Source organism: Mus caroli, unplaced genomic scaffold (genome assembly GCF_978045245.1).
Source record: "Mus caroli unplaced genomic scaffold, Mus_caroli_1 scaffold_11, whole genome shotgun sequence".
NCBI lineage: Eukaryota > Metazoa > Chordata > Mammalia > Rodentia > Muridae > Mus > Mus caroli.
Window position 1 is genome coordinate 85,405,004 of NW_028227266.1, and position 22,091 is coordinate 85,427,094.

At 44.6% G+C, this 22,091-nt stretch overlaps 3 protein-coding genes across 19 annotated transcripts in view; 2 read left to right on the forward strand and 1 right to left on the reverse strand.

Annotated features, from left to right (window-relative positions):
- The window catches only part of Dop1a (DOP1 leucine zipper like protein A), an 83,888-nt gene extending 82,875 nt beyond the window's left edge, over nt 1-1,013 (forward strand). For all 16 annotated transcript variants that reach the window (XM_085827791.1, XM_085827801.1, XM_085827793.1 and 13 more), the window contains one exon: nt 397-1,013. In XM_085827791.1, the coding sequence (XP_085683917.1) occupies nt 397-702 (306 nt within the window). In that variant the 3' untranslated portion in view covers nt 703-1,013. The remainder of the gene's footprint in view (nt 1-396) is intronic.
- Pgm3 (phosphoglucomutase 3) lies at nt 1,002-18,612 on the reverse strand. The gene is made up of 13 exons (XM_085827808.1): nt 18,499-18,612; nt 16,959-17,164; nt 15,956-16,140; nt 14,236-14,303; nt 12,076-12,209; nt 11,123-11,318; nt 8,917-9,074; nt 8,199-8,282; nt 5,803-5,901; nt 4,759-4,872; nt 3,866-3,988; nt 2,562-2,735; nt 1,002-1,778 (listed from the first exon to the last, which is right to left on the reverse strand). Exons 2-13 carry the CDS (start codon nt 17,160-17,162, stop codon nt 1,689-1,691), a joined length of 1,629 nt encoding a protein of 542 aa, XP_085683934.1. The 5' UTR covers nt 17,163-17,164; nt 18,499-18,612; the 3' UTR covers nt 1,002-1,688.
- Nucleotides 18,613-18,744: 132 nt separating this feature from the next.
- On the forward strand, nt 18,745-21,828 carry Rwdd2a (RWD domain containing 2A). Of its 2 annotated transcripts, none has more exons than XM_021172681.3 (3): nt 18,745-18,825; nt 19,603-19,829; nt 20,909-21,828. In XM_021172681.3, the coding sequence occupies exons 2-3, from the start codon at nt 19,629-19,631 to the stop codon at nt 21,584-21,586; spliced, it is 879 nt and encodes a 292-aa protein (XP_021028340.2). In that variant the 5' UTR covers nt 18,745-18,825; nt 19,603-19,628; the 3' UTR covers nt 21,587-21,828. The 2 variants fall into 2 exon arrangements, with proteins under 2 accessions (XP_021028340.2, XP_021028339.2); XM_021172680.3 differs by having other exon boundaries at nt 18,769-18,857.
- Nucleotides 21,829-22,091: the final 263 nt, after the last annotated feature.

The following is a 22,091-nucleotide window of genomic DNA, read 5'->3' on the forward strand; positions in this document are numbered from 1 at the left end:
TCACTCAAGTGCCAGCTGCCCTGTGTCTAGGTCAACCCCTCATCTCTCTGTGCTAAAGTGCTGACAATAAGTATACACTCTAACCCTGTGACCACCTTGTAGCAAATTTAGGCCATAATTTGATTATTAGCATTAAAGGGTATAAAGAGCTCTAGAGTCTGGACACCCTCAGCTCTATATGAATCTTTTTGTTTGTCCCAGATCACTGAAACTAAAGTTGCCTCTGCAATCTAGTCAAAGACTACAAAACAGTAGTAGAGTGCCTTGATATGAAACTAGCAAATTGCACTAAAAGGCTTCAGAACCAGTGAAGACTTGATGCTGGCTGGCATTTGTCTCCATTTCTCACATAACATACATTACCTGTTAGTAACAACTCCTTTTTGTGTTTTGCAGAAAAACCCAGAGGAAGACTGCTCAGGGAGGACACTGGGCTGGGAGCCAGGGCACTTGCTGCTGACCCTCTGCACCATGCGCAACATGGAGCAGCTTCTGCCTTTCTTCAATGTCCTCAGCCAAGTCTTCAATAGCAAAGTCACAAGCCGCTGTGGAGGACACTCAGGGAGCCCCGTCCTCTACTCAAACTCCTTCCCAAACAAGGACATGAAACTGGAGAATCACAAAGCCTTTTCCAGCAAAGCCAGGCAAAAAATTGAAGAGATGATAGAAAAGGACTTTTTAGAAGGAGTCATAAAGACTTGACCACCACCAGTGGTTCTCGAGAGCCTAAATGGAAATGTAATACTTAAAACACACTGCTGAGTTGTATAGTTTCTTTTTCTTTTATATATATATGTGTATATGTAACAAAGCATTATTCAGGTTGTATTTAATTTAAATATTTGTAAATAAGAGCTTATGTCTGAATGTGGCCTGAATCAAGTTTAAATATATAGGTGGCTCATACTGATGATGGTGCCTACGAGGTCTATATTTGCATATATAGTCCATTGTTTCACTGTCTTGGGTTGTCTTAAACCTGCAAAATACACACCACGTTTTCTTTTTTCCTGCTTGGTCTCAAGCCTCATTTAATTGTGTTGTTTTTCTTCTTTCTGTGGTTAAAAATGTCCTCGTATCAGAATGGTCACTTGGTTGTCAGAGGCTTCATGTATAAGATGGAGCTGTGTCCCTTCGCTGAGCACTAAAGAGTAGCTGAAGCCTGGACCACACACTCTAGTGGGCACAGCACAGAGCTCTGTCAGTACAATGAAAGACGGGCCACCTGCCAGTTCTGATGCTGCTAAGCAAACAGTCACTTCTTCCTCACATTGAGATCCGCATGGGAAATTGGTTCATATGAAATCTCCCCATTTGAACCAGGTAGGTCAGTGCTACAAAACATCTTGGTTAGGTAAGCAATCGAAAGGTGCTGCAAAGAGTTAGTTGGTAGTAAAGTTTAATTTCCCAGTACCCTTCATGAATTCACTTCATACCCTGTAAAATTAATGACACTTGAACTATTAAAAATACAGATTAAAATCAGAGGTAAGCTTCATTCCCAAGTCTAAGATTTTGAGCTTCTAAACATTTTTTTCCTGGTAGCATTTAAAAACCTATCTAGAAATAATCCATTAACATGCATGACATGTTAATGTCATGATTACAAATGCCTTAGTACTGCCAGCATTATAAAGTATTATAGAAACATTTTAGAAGTCCACTTCCCCAGAATATAAAATTTATCTTCATAAAGTTGGTTGTGGTCTTTCTCCAATGCCTCCAGCCAGCTGGAACACCACCAAGCTCACTTCATAGGCAAGCCTGTCTGCACTTTCCTGCAAATCACAATAAGATTAAGTGAGACACAGTGCCTGCATCCATTCCTGGCTGTTCTAGGGGATGCTTCCTGACTCTGCTTCACAGAAGTATTCAAATAACTTCTTTTTCATCTTTCAGTAATAAGGTTCAAAGCCCATATTAAAAATGGGCTGGATTCTTCTAAATAAGATTTTCAGTTGAGTTTATAAATTATTCCAAAATTAAGTAACTTAAAAACCAAGCCTCCCTAAGTAATTCTTAGAATTTACATCACATAGTCATTGCCATGTAAAAAGTAACTGTTTATCTCCTGAGTCCGCATTCAACCACAGTATACATAAAGAACAAATGATAAAACTGCAGAAAATGCAGAAACCGCGTAATAAGAATGCCCTCTAGAGAAAGATTTGAACAGCAATTACAAAGTCCAGGAAAAAAAAAAAGCAAGCATTCGGTTGATTTGGAAATACTAAAACTGGCTGCTTCTACAAACTACAGTTTTAAAGAGGAAAAAGAATAATTTATAATACATTAAAATTAGCACATGTCAGACTAAACTAAGGATTTATTAGTTATTCCTGCACAGCCAGAACGCACCAATAGAAAACACTGGGAACAAATTAAAGGGGTGTAAACTGGACCTCCCACTGAACTCAGTAATTTTTCAATCTTCGTATACTAAAGGGCTGTATTCACAGATCCCAGAGGGGAAAGCCACAGTGAGATCCAAACACAAATAGTGTTTTCTCCTCGCCTGCCTTCCTCCTTGATTCAAACTCAATAGATTGATGCCAGCTTACTTGTGAGCTGGCTTCTGCATATACTCGGACAATGTCTTCAGTACCAGAGGGCCGTACAAAAGCTCGGGCAAGTTTGTATTTCTTCACCAGGTCATTGATTGCCTCTTGGAGTCCTGGTGGAGTGACTGCTTGTCTCTCAGCATCCGTGGTGCTAATAACTCTCCTGTCCGCGACCTGAGCAAAAACATGCTGTATGTGTTACTGTTAGACTAGACTCACTTTCAAAAGCTTAACCTGTTCTAAATAGTCTTGCCACAGAGTAACAGTCTGGCATTTCAGGTTACCATACTACAGTGTGCAGCAGGGAAACACCAGAGCAGGTGAAAAGAAACTGCAGTAATAAAATTTCCTGTTTTATTTTTAATTTTTCAAGACAGTTTCTATCCATGACTGTCCTGGAACTTGCTCTATAGAATGGGCTGGTTTTGAACTCAGAGATCCGCCTGCCTCTGCCTCCTGAGTGCTGGGATTAAAAGCATTCCCCACCACTATTGGGTGCCATGTAACTTTAAACATTTATACAACTACTTAAAGAAAAATTCTTTAGTATACAAAAAATTACCTTTAGCCAAAAAGAACATTTCCACATACTGTCTCAGGGCTACCATTAAAATAATGGCAATAACTACTGTCTGGCCCCAGGACTTCTACGCCCTGTAAGAAGTTATAAGAGAGCTGTGCCAAGAATCTCCTAAATATACGAAAGGCAAGTCCTCAGCTCTTGCTTTCCCAGTTCTAATTCTCTCTCATCAAATTCTGCTGAAGAGTGTGTCGACTGATAGAAATATGGACTCATCTGACATGCGTTCAGAGGATTCTCTGCCTTCGTGTACACAGGTTCTGCTGCTCATGCTAGCTCCACGCCTCAGCCCGGAACGTAAAGACTGAGGCCTACCTGGGGCTGCATGAGACCTAGTCTCAAAAAAAGAATAAGCTAAAACTCAATTCCAAAGCAACATTTTCAGTTAAAATGATAAGGTTATTGATCAGTTTTGCTTCAAAATAGTACGGACTTGGATGGAAAACAAGTGAACAGGAAAGCGGAGACCTGTTTAAGCTGGTTACATAATTTTTGTGATTTTGTTTAAATTTGTTCATATTTTTAAGTGATGCATATTCACACATAATCGCTTCCACGCTATAAAGTGGGAGTATAGAATAACTTATTTTTTAAAGTGTGAGGAAAACAGTTGTGATAAGCCCTTACTTCCTAAGTTGCATGTACACATAATGAAATCGAACCCACTCTGGAAACACTTGGCATGGGAAGACTGGAAGAACAGCTACATTCACACTCTCTTCACCTTAACTTTGAGTTGTCTGTTAGGAAGATCGACATAAATAGCATCCCACTGCTGTACAGTCAGCCCCTTCAGAGCCAGGATAGCCTCAATCACCAACATGTCAGAAATTGCATCTCCAGCTGCCTGCAAGATTGGGGAACAAAGCATATAAGCCAGCCTGAAGTAAATCCCATATGAATACTGTCCACCTTGGAAAACCAAGCTGCGCAGCATGAACCAGAGAGCGGAAAATAACATGAGCACTGAGGAGATACACAGCAGTAGGGAAGATAACAATGACAGGGAAGATGATTAAACCCACTCAGGAGAAACATATAAACCGGATAAAGGGTCAGTCTGGACAGCCTATGATCCAAATACTTTAAGTAGATCTCTTGACGGCACTAAGAGAGAAAATGACCTTTGGTTCAAGATACACGTTAAGTTAGAGCCAAACTCTTAGCTTTTGTTTCATTTGTAAAATGGAAATGATAACCTTGCTTCCTGCGTTACTGCAATGATTATACAGCAAGATGGATAAAATGGCCAATCCAAACCAGACACTCAGATGCCACTGTCTTTCTCTTCCATTGCTCTTCCATTGACTTATAAATAAATGTACCTTGCTCAAACATGTAAATGTTACAGAATTTTCCCAAGGTTGTCTTTGAAAAGATAGCTACACACAAGATATATAACCCAGTGGCTACTAAGTATACTTGAACTTACAACATTTTCTCAATAAAATATCAAGAAAAGGAGGCATATAAAAATGTTCCATTTCTAGTCTAAGTCTCAACAGTGGACAACACAGTTAGAAACAAACCACCAAGCCAGGACTCTTCCACACTTTATAGAACTCTTTGTTCGTGTCTTAATGTTAACTCATCCTCAGACAGCTCACCAGCTCTGACCTGGTTGAATAAGTCGATGATGCTCGCAAGCATCCTGGCTGCTTTTCCTTTTCCATCGTCTAGTTCTTGGGCTAGTCTTTTAATCTTCACTTCAACTGCTTCACTGAACAGCGCCTGCAGTGGAAGCACATGAAGTCAGTCACAGACTGCAGGTTACCTTCCATTCCTAGAGAATCTGGAGAAACTGCAGTAAAGATAATGGTACCCTTCTGTCTGCCATCAATATTAAGATCAAATCAGAGCACAAAAGGCATTACTAAGGAAACAGTTCATGGATTATAAAAGTAACTTAACAGGGGGCACTACTGCTTGACAAAAACTAAAAGGTGTGAGCTCACTGTGTTCTTCACGCACATCTTGAATGTGCAGCAGGTACCTCGGAAGGATATACGATGAGCAACATCAGAAAGAGTTCACTGCGTTTATCAGTACAGCACACGGGGTCAGACACTCATCTCCATATATATCACCATACACATGTTGAGGCCAGGATTGACCCTTCAGATAGTCATCAAGGACTGTTTTTTGATTCAGGGTCTTCCATTAGCAGGGCTCACTGACTAGGCTAGCTTGATTGGTCGGTGATCCCCAGGGATGTGCCTGTCTCTGCCTCCCCAGCACTTATCAAACTCCAGACCTCATGCCTGGTTCCTCAACTGAGCTCTCCCTAGCCTCATTCTTCATACAAGATCATCATAGTCTTAATTTGGTTTGGTTTGGTTTGGTTTTAGAGACAGGGTTTCTCTGTGTAGCCCTAGCTGTCCTGGAACTCACTCTGTAGACCAGGCTGGCCTCGAACTTAGAAATCTGCCTGCCTCTGCCTCCCAAGTGCTAGGATTAAAGGCATGAGCCACCACTGCCCGGCATTTTTGGTTTTTTTTGTTTTGTTTTGTTTTCATTATAGTCTTAAAAAAGAAATTTTACAGCATCAAAAAGTATTCATTGATCATGTAGTTTACTCCTACCTAGACATTTAACAAACTAGAACTCCATTATCAAGAAAAGTGCCAGCCAGGGCCAGTTGACATCTTGAAGAGAACTTACTGTTCCATGCCCGTTCGCTTCAAAATAAACGCCAATGTCAAACTCTTGAGCCTTGTGATGCAAATGTTTAACACCAGTTTTGGTGCAATACACAGGTACCTACAACACATTAAAGAAAGACAATGGCAAATCAAACACTTATTATATCTATTATTCCAGAAATAAAGAACAAAATCTGGACCCGCCCAAAGACACCACACGGAAAACGCCTGCAAGTAGATGTAGCATCGTCTGTCTAAGAAGTTACCTTAGCTGTGGTCTGGAGGAAAGGGCCTGCTTCCCTTTCTATGACGGACCAGATGGTAAATACCCTAAACTATATGGGCTATATGGTCTTGCACAAACATTCTAAAGTGTACAGAGGCAGCCATAGACCTCATGTAAACAAATATGCAGGATTCCAATGTGGTTCAATTCCAATAGAACTTTTATAAACAATGGCAAGCTAGATAGAGTCCCAAGATTATTTCTTGCCAACTATTTATTGGCTTAGAAAGTTAAGAAAGGCCAGTTGGAGCCAGGCATGGTGGCGCATGCCTTTAATCCCAGCACTCGGGAGGCAGAGGCAGGCGGATTTCTGAGTTCAAGCCCAGCCTGGTCTACAGAGTAAGTTCCAGGACAGCCAGGAATATACAGAGAAACCCTGTCTCGAAAAAAAAAAGAAAAAGAAAGGACAGTTGGGGATGGGTGTGGTGGCACACACTTTTGATCCCAGTGCTCGCTCAGAGGACAACTACAGAGTTAGTTCCAAGAATACAACCAGGGCTGTACAGAGTAAACCCTGTCTTGAAAAATAAAAATTATAAGAACAATAAAAGGCTAGTTAGACTTTCAAGACTGGTCATAGACAGTAGTAAGTAAGCCTGACTTATTAGCAGCAGTGAATAGGCTATGAATGGTGGACCCAACAGATTTAGGAAAAACTGACCGACAGAAACAAAACTACAAGACAGATATTAAGTAAGGTCAGCATTTGTTACTTGAGAAACCATAGGATGGCAAAGGCCAAAGTACTTAATCCAAAGGGGAAACGGGTTGAGAAGTAAATACCTTCTGATGTGTAAACGGAATTTCCAGCTGAATGCCCTGGTCATCATAGCTGATGACACTATAGGGTCATATAATGACACTAACTCATGTCACATTACTGCACTTCCCAGAATATATCCTAGAGCCAAGCACTAACCCGTGACAGGCCCTGGAGTGAAGCTGCTATAACCTTGAATTTAGAGTGGCGCAGAGCCAGCAGCCTTGGTGATGTTTTGACCCGTCTACTGTTCTCTTAAACTGCAGGAAATCCACAGCAAACTTCACTTCTACTTTTTTAGAAGATTGACTACAGTTGAGAGCAGAGGCCCAGGCATTCTTCGCAGTCCTTCACCTGCCATATTGATTCACTTCTCTGCCCAGAGCCCACAGGAATTCAAAGTGGTTTTCAAAAGGCTCGAAAAATTTAGCCACTAGTGAGATGGAGAAAAACAAACAGCTTCCAACTTGTCCAGGAACCCCAGACTCTGAGCAGGCAGTGTGGTCAGAGACTGGCTCTGTGGCAGATGTTGGAAAAACAAGTAGAAGCAAACTCCCTGTCCACCCAGAAAGGCTCTCCTCCAAAGTGTAAGGACAGAGGCCTGTGAAGCAAGATCACGAACATGTCAGCCAGCGTGCTAAGGAGACTACTGCAAGGGCAGGACACCTTCTCCTCCCCTGATCCAAGACCCAAGCAGACACATTCCATTTCATACATACTGTCTGCACAACAGAGGGTTACTCAGAAAGATTCTCTCGCTGCTGCCTAAACTCCGTCAGGCTCATCTGAGCACAACCATACATCAAATGGGCCTTGAGGTCAGAAGCCAGTCAAAGGAAGTCAGTCACTGGGCGACCCACTTTTCTACCTTCACTTCCTGAGTGACCCTATGTCTCCAGCCGCCTCACACTCCTCCTGCTCCACCTTTCCCATTGTGGGCTATCTGCCTTCACAAGGAGGTAGACTATGCCCTTCCTCCCAAAGGTGCGTTCCAGGTCTTTGCTCATCACAATGAAAAACTCTAGGGGCAATAATGGGTTTGTGTTTGAAAGAGGTATTTCCAGGCCCTTAAGTGTCCATGAGTTACAAAGGTGACTCAATTAGACTTTTAAAAGATTTGCATTCATTATAAGCTCTTGGAATTCACAGGGTTTTGATACTACAGCAAATGCTCCAAGGTGACAGCCTCCCTCCCTCCCTTTTGCACCAGTGATGTCGGAGGCTTTTGACCCTCGTCACCGTCACCTGGACAGTGGCTCAGCTTCTGGCTCAGCTTCGTTCACTGATCACTCTGTAATATCATTATTTTCCTTGGAGAATTATCTTACCACACTATTCAGAAAAGACCCCAAACAGCATGATGGGCTACCTTCATAACTTCTTCAAGGTACCGAGTGGAACTTCCATTTGCATATGCTGTCTGTATGACTCCGAGGTTCAGACTTTCTCCAATCTAGAATGAAACCGTGATGTTTAACTCACAACCAAAGGCATGGGAACCTCTGAGAGTTGTAAACACACTAGAATCTGCTAGTTCTGCCCTGGCTTGGTTTAGGCAAAAACTGGCATTCTAAATGGAATTATTTACTACCAGGAAAAAAGTCTAAAATATCTGCAAGCACTGTTTTAATGTGAATCCTCTTTAAGATAATCTGTGATCTCTGTAAATTATTAATAAGCCTTTTCCAGATTATAATTTCCAACCACAGTTTTATACTAGGTTCAGAGAGATTTCTAAAAGAGGAAAAAAATACACTACTAAACTTGTCATAATAACAAATAATTATATCAGATATTATTGGTTATAATTTTATACTTTACAGTAATGATTGAATTTTTATTAATGCATAAGTCGTCAGTTTTAAAGAAAATATAACTTCACAAAGCTCCATGATAAAGCCAAGCCAGTATAAAGAGAAGAAGCACGCATACAATCATCTAGAATCTTCTCTCTACTGCAGTTACAGCCCACGTCCCTATGTTGAAATGGCTGCAGCTACCACTTGTTTTTGTTCTCAGGCCACAAAGCTCAGGAACTCACTATACCCAGTGGTGCTGAGGCACTGAGTGACTATGATGCACCTCACCTCCAACAGTAGCTCTTTAAGGAAACTGCTAATCAATGTCGCTATCTTGTCTCCATCTATGAGATGAAACTGACCAGCTGCATCACTGTAGTAATACACGATCCTGTCCGCATCGCCATCGAAGGAGCAGCATCTCTCACCGGACTTCATTTCCATACCTAGCACACAGGAGGAGTTAAAGTGCACTTCAGACTAAGAAATGAGAATAAAACTCACTACATAAAATATACGATATTTCTCTAACACTCTTAACTATTTTTTTTCAATATAGCAGATCAAAATTAATATTATGTGCTTCACTATTTCAAGAGATGTTTTAAAAAGATCCCTTCGGTGCCAGGCAGTGGTGGTGCACACCTTTAATCCCAGCACTTGAGAGGCACAGGCAGGAGGATGTCTGAGTTCGAGGCCAGCCTGGTCTACAGAGTGAGTTCCAGGACAGCCAGGACTGTACAGAGAAACCCTGTATCCAAAAACCAAAAGCCAAAAACAAACAAACAAACAAAAAAATCCCTTCCAAATAACAAACCAATGCCCCAGTCTTAAATACTAATGTCCACTTGGCCTACTGGTACTCTCTCTGCAGACAGATCTTACTGTGTAGCCCAGGCTGGCCTCCCAACCCAATAGCCACTTCCCTGCGTGTTGGGATTAAAGGTTTGTGCCACTTGGTGAGCTATTGGTGCTGGTTTTGCAGGTCAGACAAAGCAAATTAAAAAACAAAAACAGCATTTGAATCTATTCATGCTAACATCTGCTATTCTATTAGAATGAAACTTTATTAACCAGTTGGTTGGGCTAGGCAAATTTCTCATATAATTTTTTTTGAAAGTTTGGGAGATTTCTAAACATAACTTAGAACCATGTTGTCCTTTATATATGAAAAATAAAAATCAGAAATAGGTAAGTTATGAGGTAATTTATGAGCTCTGAGTTAATTCTTTTTTGTTTTGTTTTTCGAGACAGGGTTTCTCTGTGTTGCCCTGGCTGTCCTGGAACTCACTCTGTAGACCAGGCTGGCTTTGAACTCAGAGATCTGCCTGCCTCTACAGGATCCTCTTGAGTACTAGGATTAGAGGAGTTTTATCTGCTTATACTAACAATAACAAGAAATGCTAGGGAATGGGACCACAGATTATAACCTCCTTGAGCCCACTGAGGATTTTCATACACTCACTGAAACGTTAACTATTACATCAGAGTTATCAGAAAATCGTGCTGTCCCTTAGCAACACACGCACGACAGCAGCATTGAGACAAAGACAACAGGAAGCAACTGGGATGCCTAAGACCCTGTTAGCCTTGCTGTCTGCAGGTCCAAACACAGCCTGGAGGGCTTGGGTCTCCATACACTGAGAAAACCACAGAAGTGGAGACCTCAACAATCAGGCAGATGGATGAAAGTCTAGATCTGAAGGGCAGGTAAAGTAATATCAAAACAAGCACTACACTAGCAAGGTTGCATAAATCAAAGTTCTTAAGGCCTACCACAGAAAGGCACAACAGTCCCCACAAGAGAGGCTAATTCAGGGCAGCTGTAGAGCGGGGCAGCTGGTTTGTAATGTGTGGGGATAGATGGTTGACGGTGTCGGGAGAGGAATCAGTTATTCAAAAGTGAAGTAAAAATGCAGCTGAGCACAGGCTCCGCAGCCCAAACAATCCATCTGGCTTAACAGCGAGCATCCTAGAGTCTGTAACGGGGCATCCCACCGCTTCACTACAGTTAAAACCTTAAGGCACCTCTTCCTAATATTCCCATGCAGGAAACACTGAGCCCGCTAATGACTACAAGGCACCCTTCCACTCCCTTTCTAGGGAGTCTAGAGAAAACAGCAGTGGTAAGCTACTTACCATTGCTGCCTGTGGATTAGGAATTCTCAGGGAGCTCCCTGGACGGGAGCCACTGGCAAAGCCTGATGGGAAGAGGCATTCCCATCCCGAGGCAACCCACCCTGGTCAGACTAAATGAGAAAGGATTCACCGGCCATCTGCGTGCTGATCATCTGACCTGACTCTCAGGAGCTCTCAGTCTAAAGTGCTGTTTTCTGCCTGTCCTTTCAGCAGGAGCTGACCGTGATCTGAATGCCATTCATGAGTGGGAAGATGTCTAAGGACCCAAAGGTGGCAGAGCCAGGACGAGTGGTGTTGACGCTTCAGTCGGAGGCAGCTTAGCTTTTAAGACACATACCCTGCTGCTATGACATACCCTGTGGGGGTTTCTGTTGACTTTTCACAAAGTCAGCACCGCACAGGTGATTGAGCTGCCCTTCGGTCCCATCATTAAACAGCTGAACCGACAGGCCCCGGGAGAAGCAGTGTTCCATTTCTCTTAGCTTCAAGGCCCCTATGCCGTTGGCACAGTCAACCTTAACCGACCTCTTTACATCTCCACTGCAGGAAACCTTTAATAAAAAAAGACACAAGGAAAGAAAACATCAAGTTGCCAAAGTGGATGCATGCATGCATGTATGTATGAAAACATCCTGTTACCTCCATGTAGCTATGTAATTTAAATCAGAAGACATGTACATACAGTCAGGAATTACGTAACAAATAAACCTGATCGACACAGCAGTAGCATCACTCAATGAGCATCTCAGAGAAAGGAAGCTACATCTGAACTGAACCCCAGTGCAGCAGGACCCTCTAAAGCATGGGTCTGTAACAGCCATTTAACTGTGCGAGTGGGCACACGGCTGTCTGATTACACTAGCCAGTCGTCTCTGCAAGGCATATGATATCACCAGGCAGATCTGGGGACATTTTTTGTTTTATAATTGTCAGACTTTCACCAACCTCTACACCAAAACCTGAGTTCTAGAAGAACCAGCCAGTGGATCACACCCTGCACGTGTCTCCAGGTTTGACGAACCATCCTACCTAAATCAAAGTCCTTCCCACCAGTATTTTCTCTAGCCAGTGGCATCTACGTTATTATCAGGTTCATCTCGGTGACCACTGATAAGCATAAGCAGGGACACCATGAGGTTTCCCAGGGTACGCTCACCAGTACACACAGATCAGACCCTGGACTCTGACAGAGAGAAACTGGAGGTTTAGGCTTAGAAGAAATGGTAAGCTATGTAAATAGGGCTGTTGACCAACTGAATTACTTTATTCACCTGTGGAGATTCTAATCCCAATGGAAAAATGTCTCACCTGGTTCGTAAGGTCTACGAAAGCCTTGGAGAGCTTCTGGCAGTAGCCTTCTACGGTGGCCTGTCCATACCGGCCTCCCGAATTCCGGCAATACACCATGTAGTGCAGCTGAGGTGTGGTCAACAGGCCGTAATCTGCCACACACACAAAAGGCATTTCACTTGCTCACTTCTTAGGAACCAAAGCAGCTCACATAAATTCAGACCACAAGAATGTTAGACCCAACCAACCCTACCCCCACCCCAAAAAATGGGTGGCAGTGCTGGTGACACCGACCTAAACAGCGCTCTGACTTTAATAGACAGACAGCTGTCATCCGGTAAAGGAGCCTAAAGGGTGGGTTTCTGCTTACGACAAAAGCACATCTCCTGAGGAGGAAGAGCTTGCCAGGAACCTCCATTAACCCGCCTAGAACCCGCCTTAACCTTCCACAAAGGTGAATCGCCTGGAGCTCAGGCACCTGGTTCCAGCTGAGTAAGGGCTCAGATCTCCACCCTCTGTCTGTAACGCAAAATCCACTTCCTTGCCCACCACTGTGCTCTTCTTTCTGGCCCCACCACCACCAATCCCAACCTCTTTCTACCCATAAGTTTGGTGATTCAATAGTCTGAACCATGGCTTATACCAGGATCTCAGAAAACAAAAACACAAAACTTTCAAAATATCCAGATACACAAGTATCCACTGATACTGTGATAGCTAACATGTTTTTAGTTTTAATTACTGGGGTTAAGAAATCTATAAATCAGCCGGGCGTGGTGGCGCACGCCTTTAATCCCAGCACTTGGGAGGCAGAGGCAGGCGGATTTCTGAGTTCGAGGCCAGCCTGGTCTACAAAGTGAGCTCCAGGAAAGCCAGGACTATACAGAGAAACCCTGTCTCGAAAAACCAAAAAAAAAAAAAAAGAAATCTATAAATCAAAGACTTGTAAGTTCCACTTTCCCAAGGACAGGTAACTTCCCAGAGTGCTCAGGGCTGTTCATGCAATTGCGTGGTCTGATACAATTTTAATGAAACTGTTGTTCATGTAAGATAACAAACATTTCTGTACACAACCTTGCTTGTTCCATAGCATGAATGTACGCAGCCTTGTGGGTTTTGCCTTTATAAACCCCTGACTAGTATATATGGGTGCTACACCTTGGGAATTCTAAATTTCAGGTGTAGACCTGGTACCAGTATATGAATAAAGCTGCTGCTTTTTTTTTTTTTTTTTTTTTTTTTTTGGTTTTTCGAGACAGGGTTTCTCTGTATAGCCCTGGCTGTCCTGGAACTCGCTCTGTAGACCAGGCTGGCCTCAAACTCAGAAATCTGCCTGCCTCTGCCTCCCAAGTGCTGGGATTAAAGGCATGCCACCACGCTCGGCTGCTGCTTCTTTTAAAATTTATTCATGGTCAGGCTGATGAATCTCTGAACAATCCCAGACCCAAACAATATCATAAGGACATGTCCTGTACCTGCCTGATCAACCTAGAGACCCAAAAGTTATTTTTCATAGCTCTAACCTTAACCAAATCCTGAAATCCTTTGAATTCAAGAAGTTTCATGGTTTCATCTTTACTCAATTCTTACACAGAGGTTACTGCATATGCCAGAATCATCTCCCTGGTCTCTTTTCCTTTCAATTGCTGTCTCTATACAATAGCCAGTAGAGGCTTGTGACGGTTTGTATATGCTTGGCTCAAGAACTGGCACCATTAGGAGGTATGGCCTTATTGGAGTAAGTGTGTCACTGTGGGTATGGGCTTAAGACTCTTATCCTAACTGCCTAGAAGCCAGTCTTCTAGCAGCCTTCAGATGAAGATGTAGAACTCTCAGCTCCACCCATACCATGCCTGGATGCTGCCATGCACCCACCTTGATGATAATGGACTGAACCTCTGAACCTGTAAGCCAGCCCTAATTAAATATTGTCCTTAGAAGAGTTGCCTTGGTCACGGTGTCTGTATGGTATTGTGGGAAAATCTAGCAGGCAAAAGGTGTCACAAGCAAAAAGATTTAATATGCTCTGCCTCATGGGTAAACTGTAATATTTTTGAAAGTTAGTTACCTAGGAATTCATTTCTTAATTTTTATTGATTTGTTACTTCCAAACTTTAAGTATGTGTTACTTTTGAAATTTAAAAACAATTTCTCAGTGATTAACCTGGAAGTACCTACCATGGAATTGACCTCCTAAAACAGTCACGCCATCTATCACAGACTGTGAAAGTTTCTCACTGCTGGGCCTGCGAAAGGAAAGAAAGCAAGCCGAGTTAGCAAATAGGAAAGCAAATGGAGAAAATGTGTGCTGAGAATTTCAAAATAATAACACTTTCATGGTACCTGAAAGCTAGCAACTCTGGCAAAAAAACAAAAAACAAAAACAAACCCACAGGGTAAATTACAACATTCGCATGGGTGCCTTTGCATAGATGGGTGATTTCTTAGAAAATTCTGGCTTTCAAATTTACAGACTACAGAGAGCCAGTCAGGTACGATGATGCAGACCTCTAATTGAAGCTGACGCACGAGGATCACTAGGTTCATGACCTACTTTCAATACAGAGTTCAAGGCCAGCTTGGGTAATTTGTGAGAATGTATCAGAATTAAAAAGGGGGCCAGGAGTATAGCTGAGTAAAAGTGTGTTTTCCTAGAATACATGAGGCCCTGAATTTAATACCCAGTGCTGGAAAGAAAAACAAGAAGGGGGCGGGGGGTATAAAATAGGGCTTGAGGAGATGGCTCTTACAGAGGATCTGAGTTCAATCCCCAGCACCCACATGGGCAGGTCACAACTGCCTGTAACGCAAGCTCAAAGAAATCTGATGAAACACCTGACCTTCTCTAGCAAATCCACATCCACACAGACACACAGGTAAATAAGCAATAATAAGAATATTTTAAAAGATATAAAGGATATAACTTGCACCTAGTTTGACTATAGCAGCATGCATCTTAGATACTAATAATAATCAACACCGAATGCACACCGTGTAGGCATATGGGGGTCTTAAAACTCCTGAGTGCATAGAACCTGGTTTTCATTCTATAAAGTCAGAACCAATTACTCATCTACCCGACAAGCAAGCAAATCATTGTATAACTACTGGTAAAATAACTCAAGGACATAAATCACTTAGCATTTCTGCTGCCTACGGACCTAAGGAGAGAGTGGTGTCTGCAAAACCTTCTAGTAACAAGACACTGGGTAAAAACAAAGTCCCAGCTACCGGGAGAAGAATAAGAACATATCCTTTGAAGAAGACGTAGACGAAGCCAGAGCTTGCATAAAAGAGAAAACTATTACGAAGCCAGAGCTTGCATAAAAGAGAAAACTATTGTTTCAGGGTATACATTTAATCCAATGTCACAAAAAAAAAAGTAAGCTTTCGTAAAGGCAGAAGGTGCTGAACGTGACGAACACATGGACTATAAAATATTATTTCCAGTGAATTCCAGAATGGAGAAATACAGAAAAATCTCAACCCGCAACAAATTACAAACAAAATCTTCAAGTGTGATTTGTTAAAAACAATTATGTGCTCTGGCTCTGCAGAGGGGAAATGAACCTACACGTGTCACACTCACTGCATGTTTCCAACATGCAAGGACATGGCTACGTAGCACAGATGATTTCATGGAACTCTCACAGAAATGCTGACTTGGCACCATCACGCTTGAGGAGAGAGAAGCTTCCAGAGACTACAAACCCCCCAATCAAATTATGTGAGCGTTAAAACTGTGGGGACCCCAAACCCAAACTTAGCCTCTGTGTGCCACTTAAAAAGGAAAGCGGAGAGTGGGGCGTGGCCTGGGCCTCTCTTAACCCTGCCTTCCCACTGATAGGATGGCGCCTTCAGGGATGTTTGTGCTTGCGCAGACATCTCTCACCCTCACCTGGTGTCTCTAGCAATGACTATGAAGGCGGTCTGTGTCAGATCCACAGCTTCTTTCTCCACGATGGCAGCGAGCACTTGCCCCATGTCCTGCTCCTCCGCACTGGCCAGACGGGTGGCATGCTCCTCCCAGGAAGGGGCCAACATTTCCCCCAAAGGATCAACCAATTTCACACCATTGTCTTCCTTAAAAGAGAAACAAACCTTAAGGGAGCACACAATGGAGTGACAAGAGAAGAACCTTTGCTGTCGTTCACCCAGCTGATGGCTGAGAACTGCCCTGGGTACCAGCTGGCACCAAGTCTCCATGCCCTGCCCCTTCAGTTCCTTGTGACGCTAACATTACTGATAAAGTGTCTCCATCCAAACTTGGAAGGACACTCTGTTTTTTCTCTAATCTGGACACTCTCCAAGAAAATGGCCTCATCCCATTCCCTCCACACCCAGCTCAGTCTGGAGCTGGACGGCAGCAGCAAGAGTTGTTTCAAACCCAAAGGTGCGTACAAATAAGGAGGCAGACTCCCAGCATTGAAATATGGACTTTGAGCCAGTGATGGTGGCACACACCTTTGATCCCAGCGCTTGGGAGGTGGAGGCAGGAGGATCTTTGTGAATTTGAGGCCAGCCTGGGTCTGCAGAGCAAGTTCTAGGAAAGCCATGGCTACATAGAGAAACCTAGTCTCGAAAAGAGAGAGAAACAGACAGAAGGGGTGAGGGAGAGGGGAGGGAGGGAGGGAGGGAGGGAGGGAGGGAAGAAAGAAGTGAAGGAGGGAGGGAGGAAAAGAGGGAGGGAAAGAATGTGTGCGCCCGCCTTTAATCCCAGCACTTGGGAGGCAGATTTCTAAGTTCAAGGCCAGCCTGGTCTACAGAGTGAGTTCCAGGACAGCAAGGGCTATACAGAGAAACCCTGTCTTGAAAAAAAAAAAAAAAATGTGTGTGGACTTCGGTTCAAGGTTCTCAGACACTATAGCTTAGTCTTGTAAATAAAGACAGCACCTTGTTACCTCAGGGTTGTGTGAGGCCGTAACCATGACTCCAATGGTAGATCTTGTTTGTTTTGACCTCAGGACAGCTAGCAATCCCATTCGAAACATGATATGATCAAGATGCTGGGCATTTGTCCGAAATCCAGCAGTCCCATACTGAAGAATGAGCCCCCGGGGCTTGGCATGGAGTGCCGAGCGCTTACACACAGCCTCCAGATCCATGCCTACAAGAGTAAGAAATATAAAGAAGGGAAAGCTTGGTAACAAACTGCCAACTCAATGTAGCACATCTGCTTCACTGGGACCCTCTCCAGAGAACCACGTTTGCGAAGGCAGGGAAGAGAAAAGGAGACCCTGGAGTTAGAATTACCCAGAAGCCCCTGCCTAAACCATACCCTCCAGGACAGACTCGGGAGAGACACCAGCCTGTCCACTCCTCTTCCACTCTGTCTCCAGGATGAACTGTCCTAAAGTAATGCCATCACACCATCGTTTTATTTTACAGAAGGGTCAACTCCGGTGTGGACCTCGGTTAATCATATAAAGTCTGGTGTGCGACCAGTGAAAGGCAGAGCCTGAAGGTCAGAAACCTCGAATCCGTGTGGCTCTTTTGCTGTTCCTCCCAGGCTAGAAAGAAACAGTCCCAAAGGAAAAGCAAAGGACAGTCATTTCCTCTGGTCTGAGACCCAACCCCACATCCACACCCCCGCCCCCACCCCTGATCAGCTAGGCCATCTCACAGAAGCCTCACCAATCTCCATAAAGACAGGCCATGGCAGCCTTCTAAAGTCACATAAAAAACAACCAACATCTACCATGCTGCTTCCGACCTGTCATTTAAAAACAAGTGAGTGTGGGATACCTCCAATTCGTTCAACTCGGAGTTTTCCACTTCGGCCAGCAGTGTATTTGCAGAGCCACAAACTGTACTTCCTGGGTCAGTTCTATCCTAGTTTGCCCAGAGAAGGGGTGCTGTCCCTCCGCTAACAGCCACACCTCCTCGCTTTATTGTCCTTCCTTGCTTCTATACACAACACTACCAGAAATGTGGGGAAATATTTGCTTTTCTCCAGTTAGTAAAATAGATCATTCCCAAGCTACTTTAGTTATCAAACTTTTGTCCACAAGGAAGAATATATTTTTGTAAAAAAAAAAAAAAAAAAAACTGACCAGTTGGTAATGTATCCCGATTATTCATAGGGGCGTCAACCATTCCTACGAAATCCAGAACTCTCTCAAAGGAAAATCACAGTCATAGAACAACGGCATGCTTCCACCCTTTAATGCATTTGGAGTTCTCGAACTAATTTCGATTAGGTATGGCAATGTTTATTAAAAGCCCCAACACTGTTTGCTTCTTTCATTCAAACTGCCATCCTTGGGGATGCATCCTGCTCCGAGCTACTGATTGACTCGCGGCTCCACGCACTACAGCGCGAGGACCTCAGGCACCTGGGCCGCCGTAGCGGTGGACAGGTAGGTCTGGCAGTCATGCCCCAGCCTCAGCTGCCGATGAACCCCCACCCACAGCGGCCCGGCATTCTCCACGCCCACTCACCTAGATCTGGAGCAAGAACGTTCTCTCCACAAGCGGGACGCGGCCGCGCAGTGCGCACCAAACCAACTCACTCAGACCTCGCAGACGTGGCCCAGCTTTGCTTCCGGCCCGACGCCCCGCCCACACCAATCGCGGCCGGGAAGGGCCACTGAACCCGCCCCTGCACCACCAAGCCCCGCCCCGACCAATCGCGGCCGGTTGGTGTCTGTGGCCCCGCCCTATGCGCCAAGCCCCGCCCCCGGCCGTCCGCGCGCTGCTCGCGCCCGCGGAACTGCGGCTGCGGTTCGGAGCGGGTTCGGGGCTGCTTGGCTTGAGTGATCTGAAAGGGTGAGGCCGACAGCGGCTAAGGCGGGCCGAAGGTTAGCTCCCGGGGTGGACAGCTGCGCCTTTCAGCCTGGGCCTCAGGGTCCCGGGGTCCCTAAAGAACGGGAGCGTTGACGTCCCTCCGACCACCGAGATCACCTCCCAGCCCAGCCCCTGCCAGGCGAGGACAGCGTCATCCCCGCGGGTCTTCACCCGCTTAGCCCTAGGCGTCATTTTATTAAGTGGAAATGGCTGAGACCCCTCCTCCCAGCCCCTGGCTCTGCGGTGGCGTCCCTATGCACCTGCGCGAGATGCTGCACCCCACTGCGGTCCGGGGAGGCTGTCCTCCGAGGGGGGCTGCGGATGGGGGCTGGCGGCGGGGATGACCTAGAGCCCTCCCCTCCGCACTGCAGGCATCCTTCCTAGTTGCGCAGGCTTGAGATCCAAGTGGGATTCCCGGGCCGGTCCCTGGTTTTCCCGGGATTGAAGCTGACCGGGAATACAGGTGTTTGCAACCACCGGCCACGAAATCTGTCACCCGAGCACCTGTTGAAAGCGCAGACTCCAGAATGGCCGGCAAGGATGGGGAGGAGAGAAAAGGATTCTGGGGTTTGACGGAGCATTTTAAAGGATGTTGTGCGTACTAGATTTGGGGGGTTTAGGAGAGAAATCTAAAGTGTCTGGATGTGTGCCCGTAGCTCTCTACAAACAGCAGGACTGCCTCTTAGAAAAGGGACCTTGGGAAATTTTCCTGGACACCAGTCGTCATTTACAACCCCATTATTTCTGGGCCTTTTCCAGGTTTCCAAGCCGGCTGATTTGGAGACATGTCAGGGTCAATAAAAGAAAGCCTTCAGCTTCAGCTGCTGGAGATGGAAATGCTGTTGTCTATGTTTCCTAATCAAGGAGAAGTAAAACTCGAAGATGTAAACGCCCTAACAAACATAAAGAGGTATCTGGAAGGCACCAGGGAGGCGCTCCCACCCAACATCGAATTTGTCATCACGCTCCAAATTGAGGAGCCCAAGGTGGGTGCTTTCATTGGTCCTAAGTGTTTCTGGGTGCCTATCTTGTTTTGCTTTTAATGTGTATGCGTGTTTCCCCCTCATGTATGTCTGTTCATCATGTGCATGCAGTGCCCCCTGGAGGCCAGAACTGCATGTGGGAACCTAGAATTGGACCCTGGTCCTCTGGAAGAGCAGCCAGTGCTCTTAATGGCATAGCCCCATTATCCAGGTAATCCACTTGTTAACTGGAAAACCCAAAAAGCATGAGCTTCCTGTCCAGGTAACAAATAGACAATTTCAAATCCCAGTATGTGTTTGGAAGGAAAATGTACCAAACATGAGATGGTCCATAAATTCTCTTAACCTCACATAAAGGATGCATGCCTTTTTAATGTGAAAAGATCTTACAGTCTTATATTGTTATTCTGTCTCCTCATCCAACTTCTTAACAACCCAACTGTTAGAATGTGCCTTCTATATGATTTTCTACATATACCTAAATCTTGCCTGTAACAGACAGACTTTAATGACGTTAATGAGTGTTTAGGATTTCATCGGTTTTCAATGGCACTGAATGTGCATAGTAACTACACATACAAAACCTACATGTTAAATATAAACTTACCTCCATGCTCTGGACCCTTCAGTCCTAGGAACATTAGCAGAGCATAGGTACCATGTGGACTGGACATTTAGAAGAATGTTTTAGCTCTCCCCTACGAAGCCTTCAGTTGTCCTTCACTCAGACCATTTTATCTCCTTGATTACACACTTCAGTGGAACCTTGAACTTCCCCCACAGTAGATCCTGCCTCTCAAATTGAAATGAAATTCTTGCTATGTGTGAGCATGGTCTCCCTCAGGAAGCTCCGGTCTGAGGCAGAAATCATGTCTGACTTCATCACTTCCTGTTCCAACACAGGACACCCGGCACATGTTGCTGGTCGGCGGTGGTTAGGAAAGCTGACTGCATAAGTTGGTCAGTGGCAGGCAGGCCCTTGAGAGTCTCCATGACTGTTCCTATCGTAATCGTGCAGTTGCCATGATAAACTAGCTCGTGTGATTTCTCGGTATTTAAATCTATGTGGTTTTTATTTTAAGGTGACCATTGATTTGCAAGTAACCATGCCTCACAACTACCCATACGTGGCTCTGCAGCTGTTTGGACGGTCACCTGAGCTTGACAGACAACAGCAGCTGCTGCTTAACCAAGCTCTCAGTGCTTATCTCGGGACTTTCGACCCAGGTGAGCTGTGTGTCTGTGCAGCCATCCAGTGGCTGCAGGACAACAGTGCATCCTACTTCCTCACCAGAAAGCTGTCGGATGAGCCATCCGTACAGGTGAAGCCAGTCAAGAACACATTCCTCCGCATGTGGATCTATAGCCACCACATATATCAGCAAGACCTGAGGAAAAAGATTTTGGAAGTGGGAAAAAGGTTAGATGTGACTGGATTTTGCATGACAGGAAAGCCTGGTATAATCTGTGTGGAGGGCTTCAAGAATCACTGTGAGGAATTCTGGCACACAATCAGATACCCCAATTGGAAACACATTTCCTGCAAGCATGCAGAAAGTGTGGAGACAGAGGGGGACGGTGAAGACCTGCGCCTCTTCCATTCGTTTGAAGAATTACTCCTTGAGGCCCATGGTGACTATGGATTGCGGAATGATTATCACATGAACCTGGGCCAATTCCTGGAGTTTCTCAGAAAACACAAAAGTGAGCATGTTTTTCAGATATTATTTGGTATTGAAAGCAAAAGCTCAGAGTCCTAGAACCCTATTAAGATGACTATGCTTGTAACCGCATTAAGTATTTATGTTACTAAGACCAAAATAAAAAGGCTAATGACAATATAGAATTCTGGGTGACAAACCTAGCTCTAGAATTTCCTGGCTGCTGATGCTAATAGGCCTTTTAGCTTTGTGCCAGTATAACTGTGATGCTGTTTCCAGGTTGCTGTGTAAAGTCACACTTGATTACCATTTCATTATAAATCAATAAAATGATATATTTAACCAGAGCGACTTGTTTCGAGTCCAAAACCAGGCTGGAGAGGTGGCTCAGAAGCTAAGAGTACCACTGGCTGCTCTTGCAGAGGACCCACACAGCAGCTCGCTGCCATCTGTAACTCTACTTCCAGTGGAATCCATGCCCTCTTCTGGATTCTTCAGGTACCACGTTCATATGCGCTGCACAGACATGTGCAGGGAAAACACCCATACCCACACACAAGAAATAAGTGAATAAAGCAAGTCCCGCCCGAGCCCCACATTAATG

Coding starts and splice junctions, on each gene's coding strand:
- Pgm3 (XM_085827808.1), bottom strand. CDS start 17,162: ATGGATCTGGAGGCTGTGTGTAAGCGCTCGGCACTCCATGCCAAGCCC. Junction 12,210..14,235: donor TTTAGGAGGTCAATTCCATG/GTAGGTACTTCC, acceptor TGTGTGTGGCAG/ATTACGGCCTGTTGACCACA. Junction 5,902..8,198: donor ACCTTGAAGAAGTTATGAAG/GTAGCCCATCAT, acceptor AATGTGTTGTAG/GTACCTGTGTATTGCACCAA.
- Rwdd2a (XM_021172681.3), top strand. CDS start 19,629: ATGTCAGGGTCAATAAAAGAAAGCCTTCAGCTTCAGCTGCTGGAGATG. Junction 19,830..20,908: donor TCCAAATTGAGGAGCCCAAG/GTGGGTGCTTTC, acceptor TTTTATTTTAAG/GTGACCATTGATTTGCAAGT.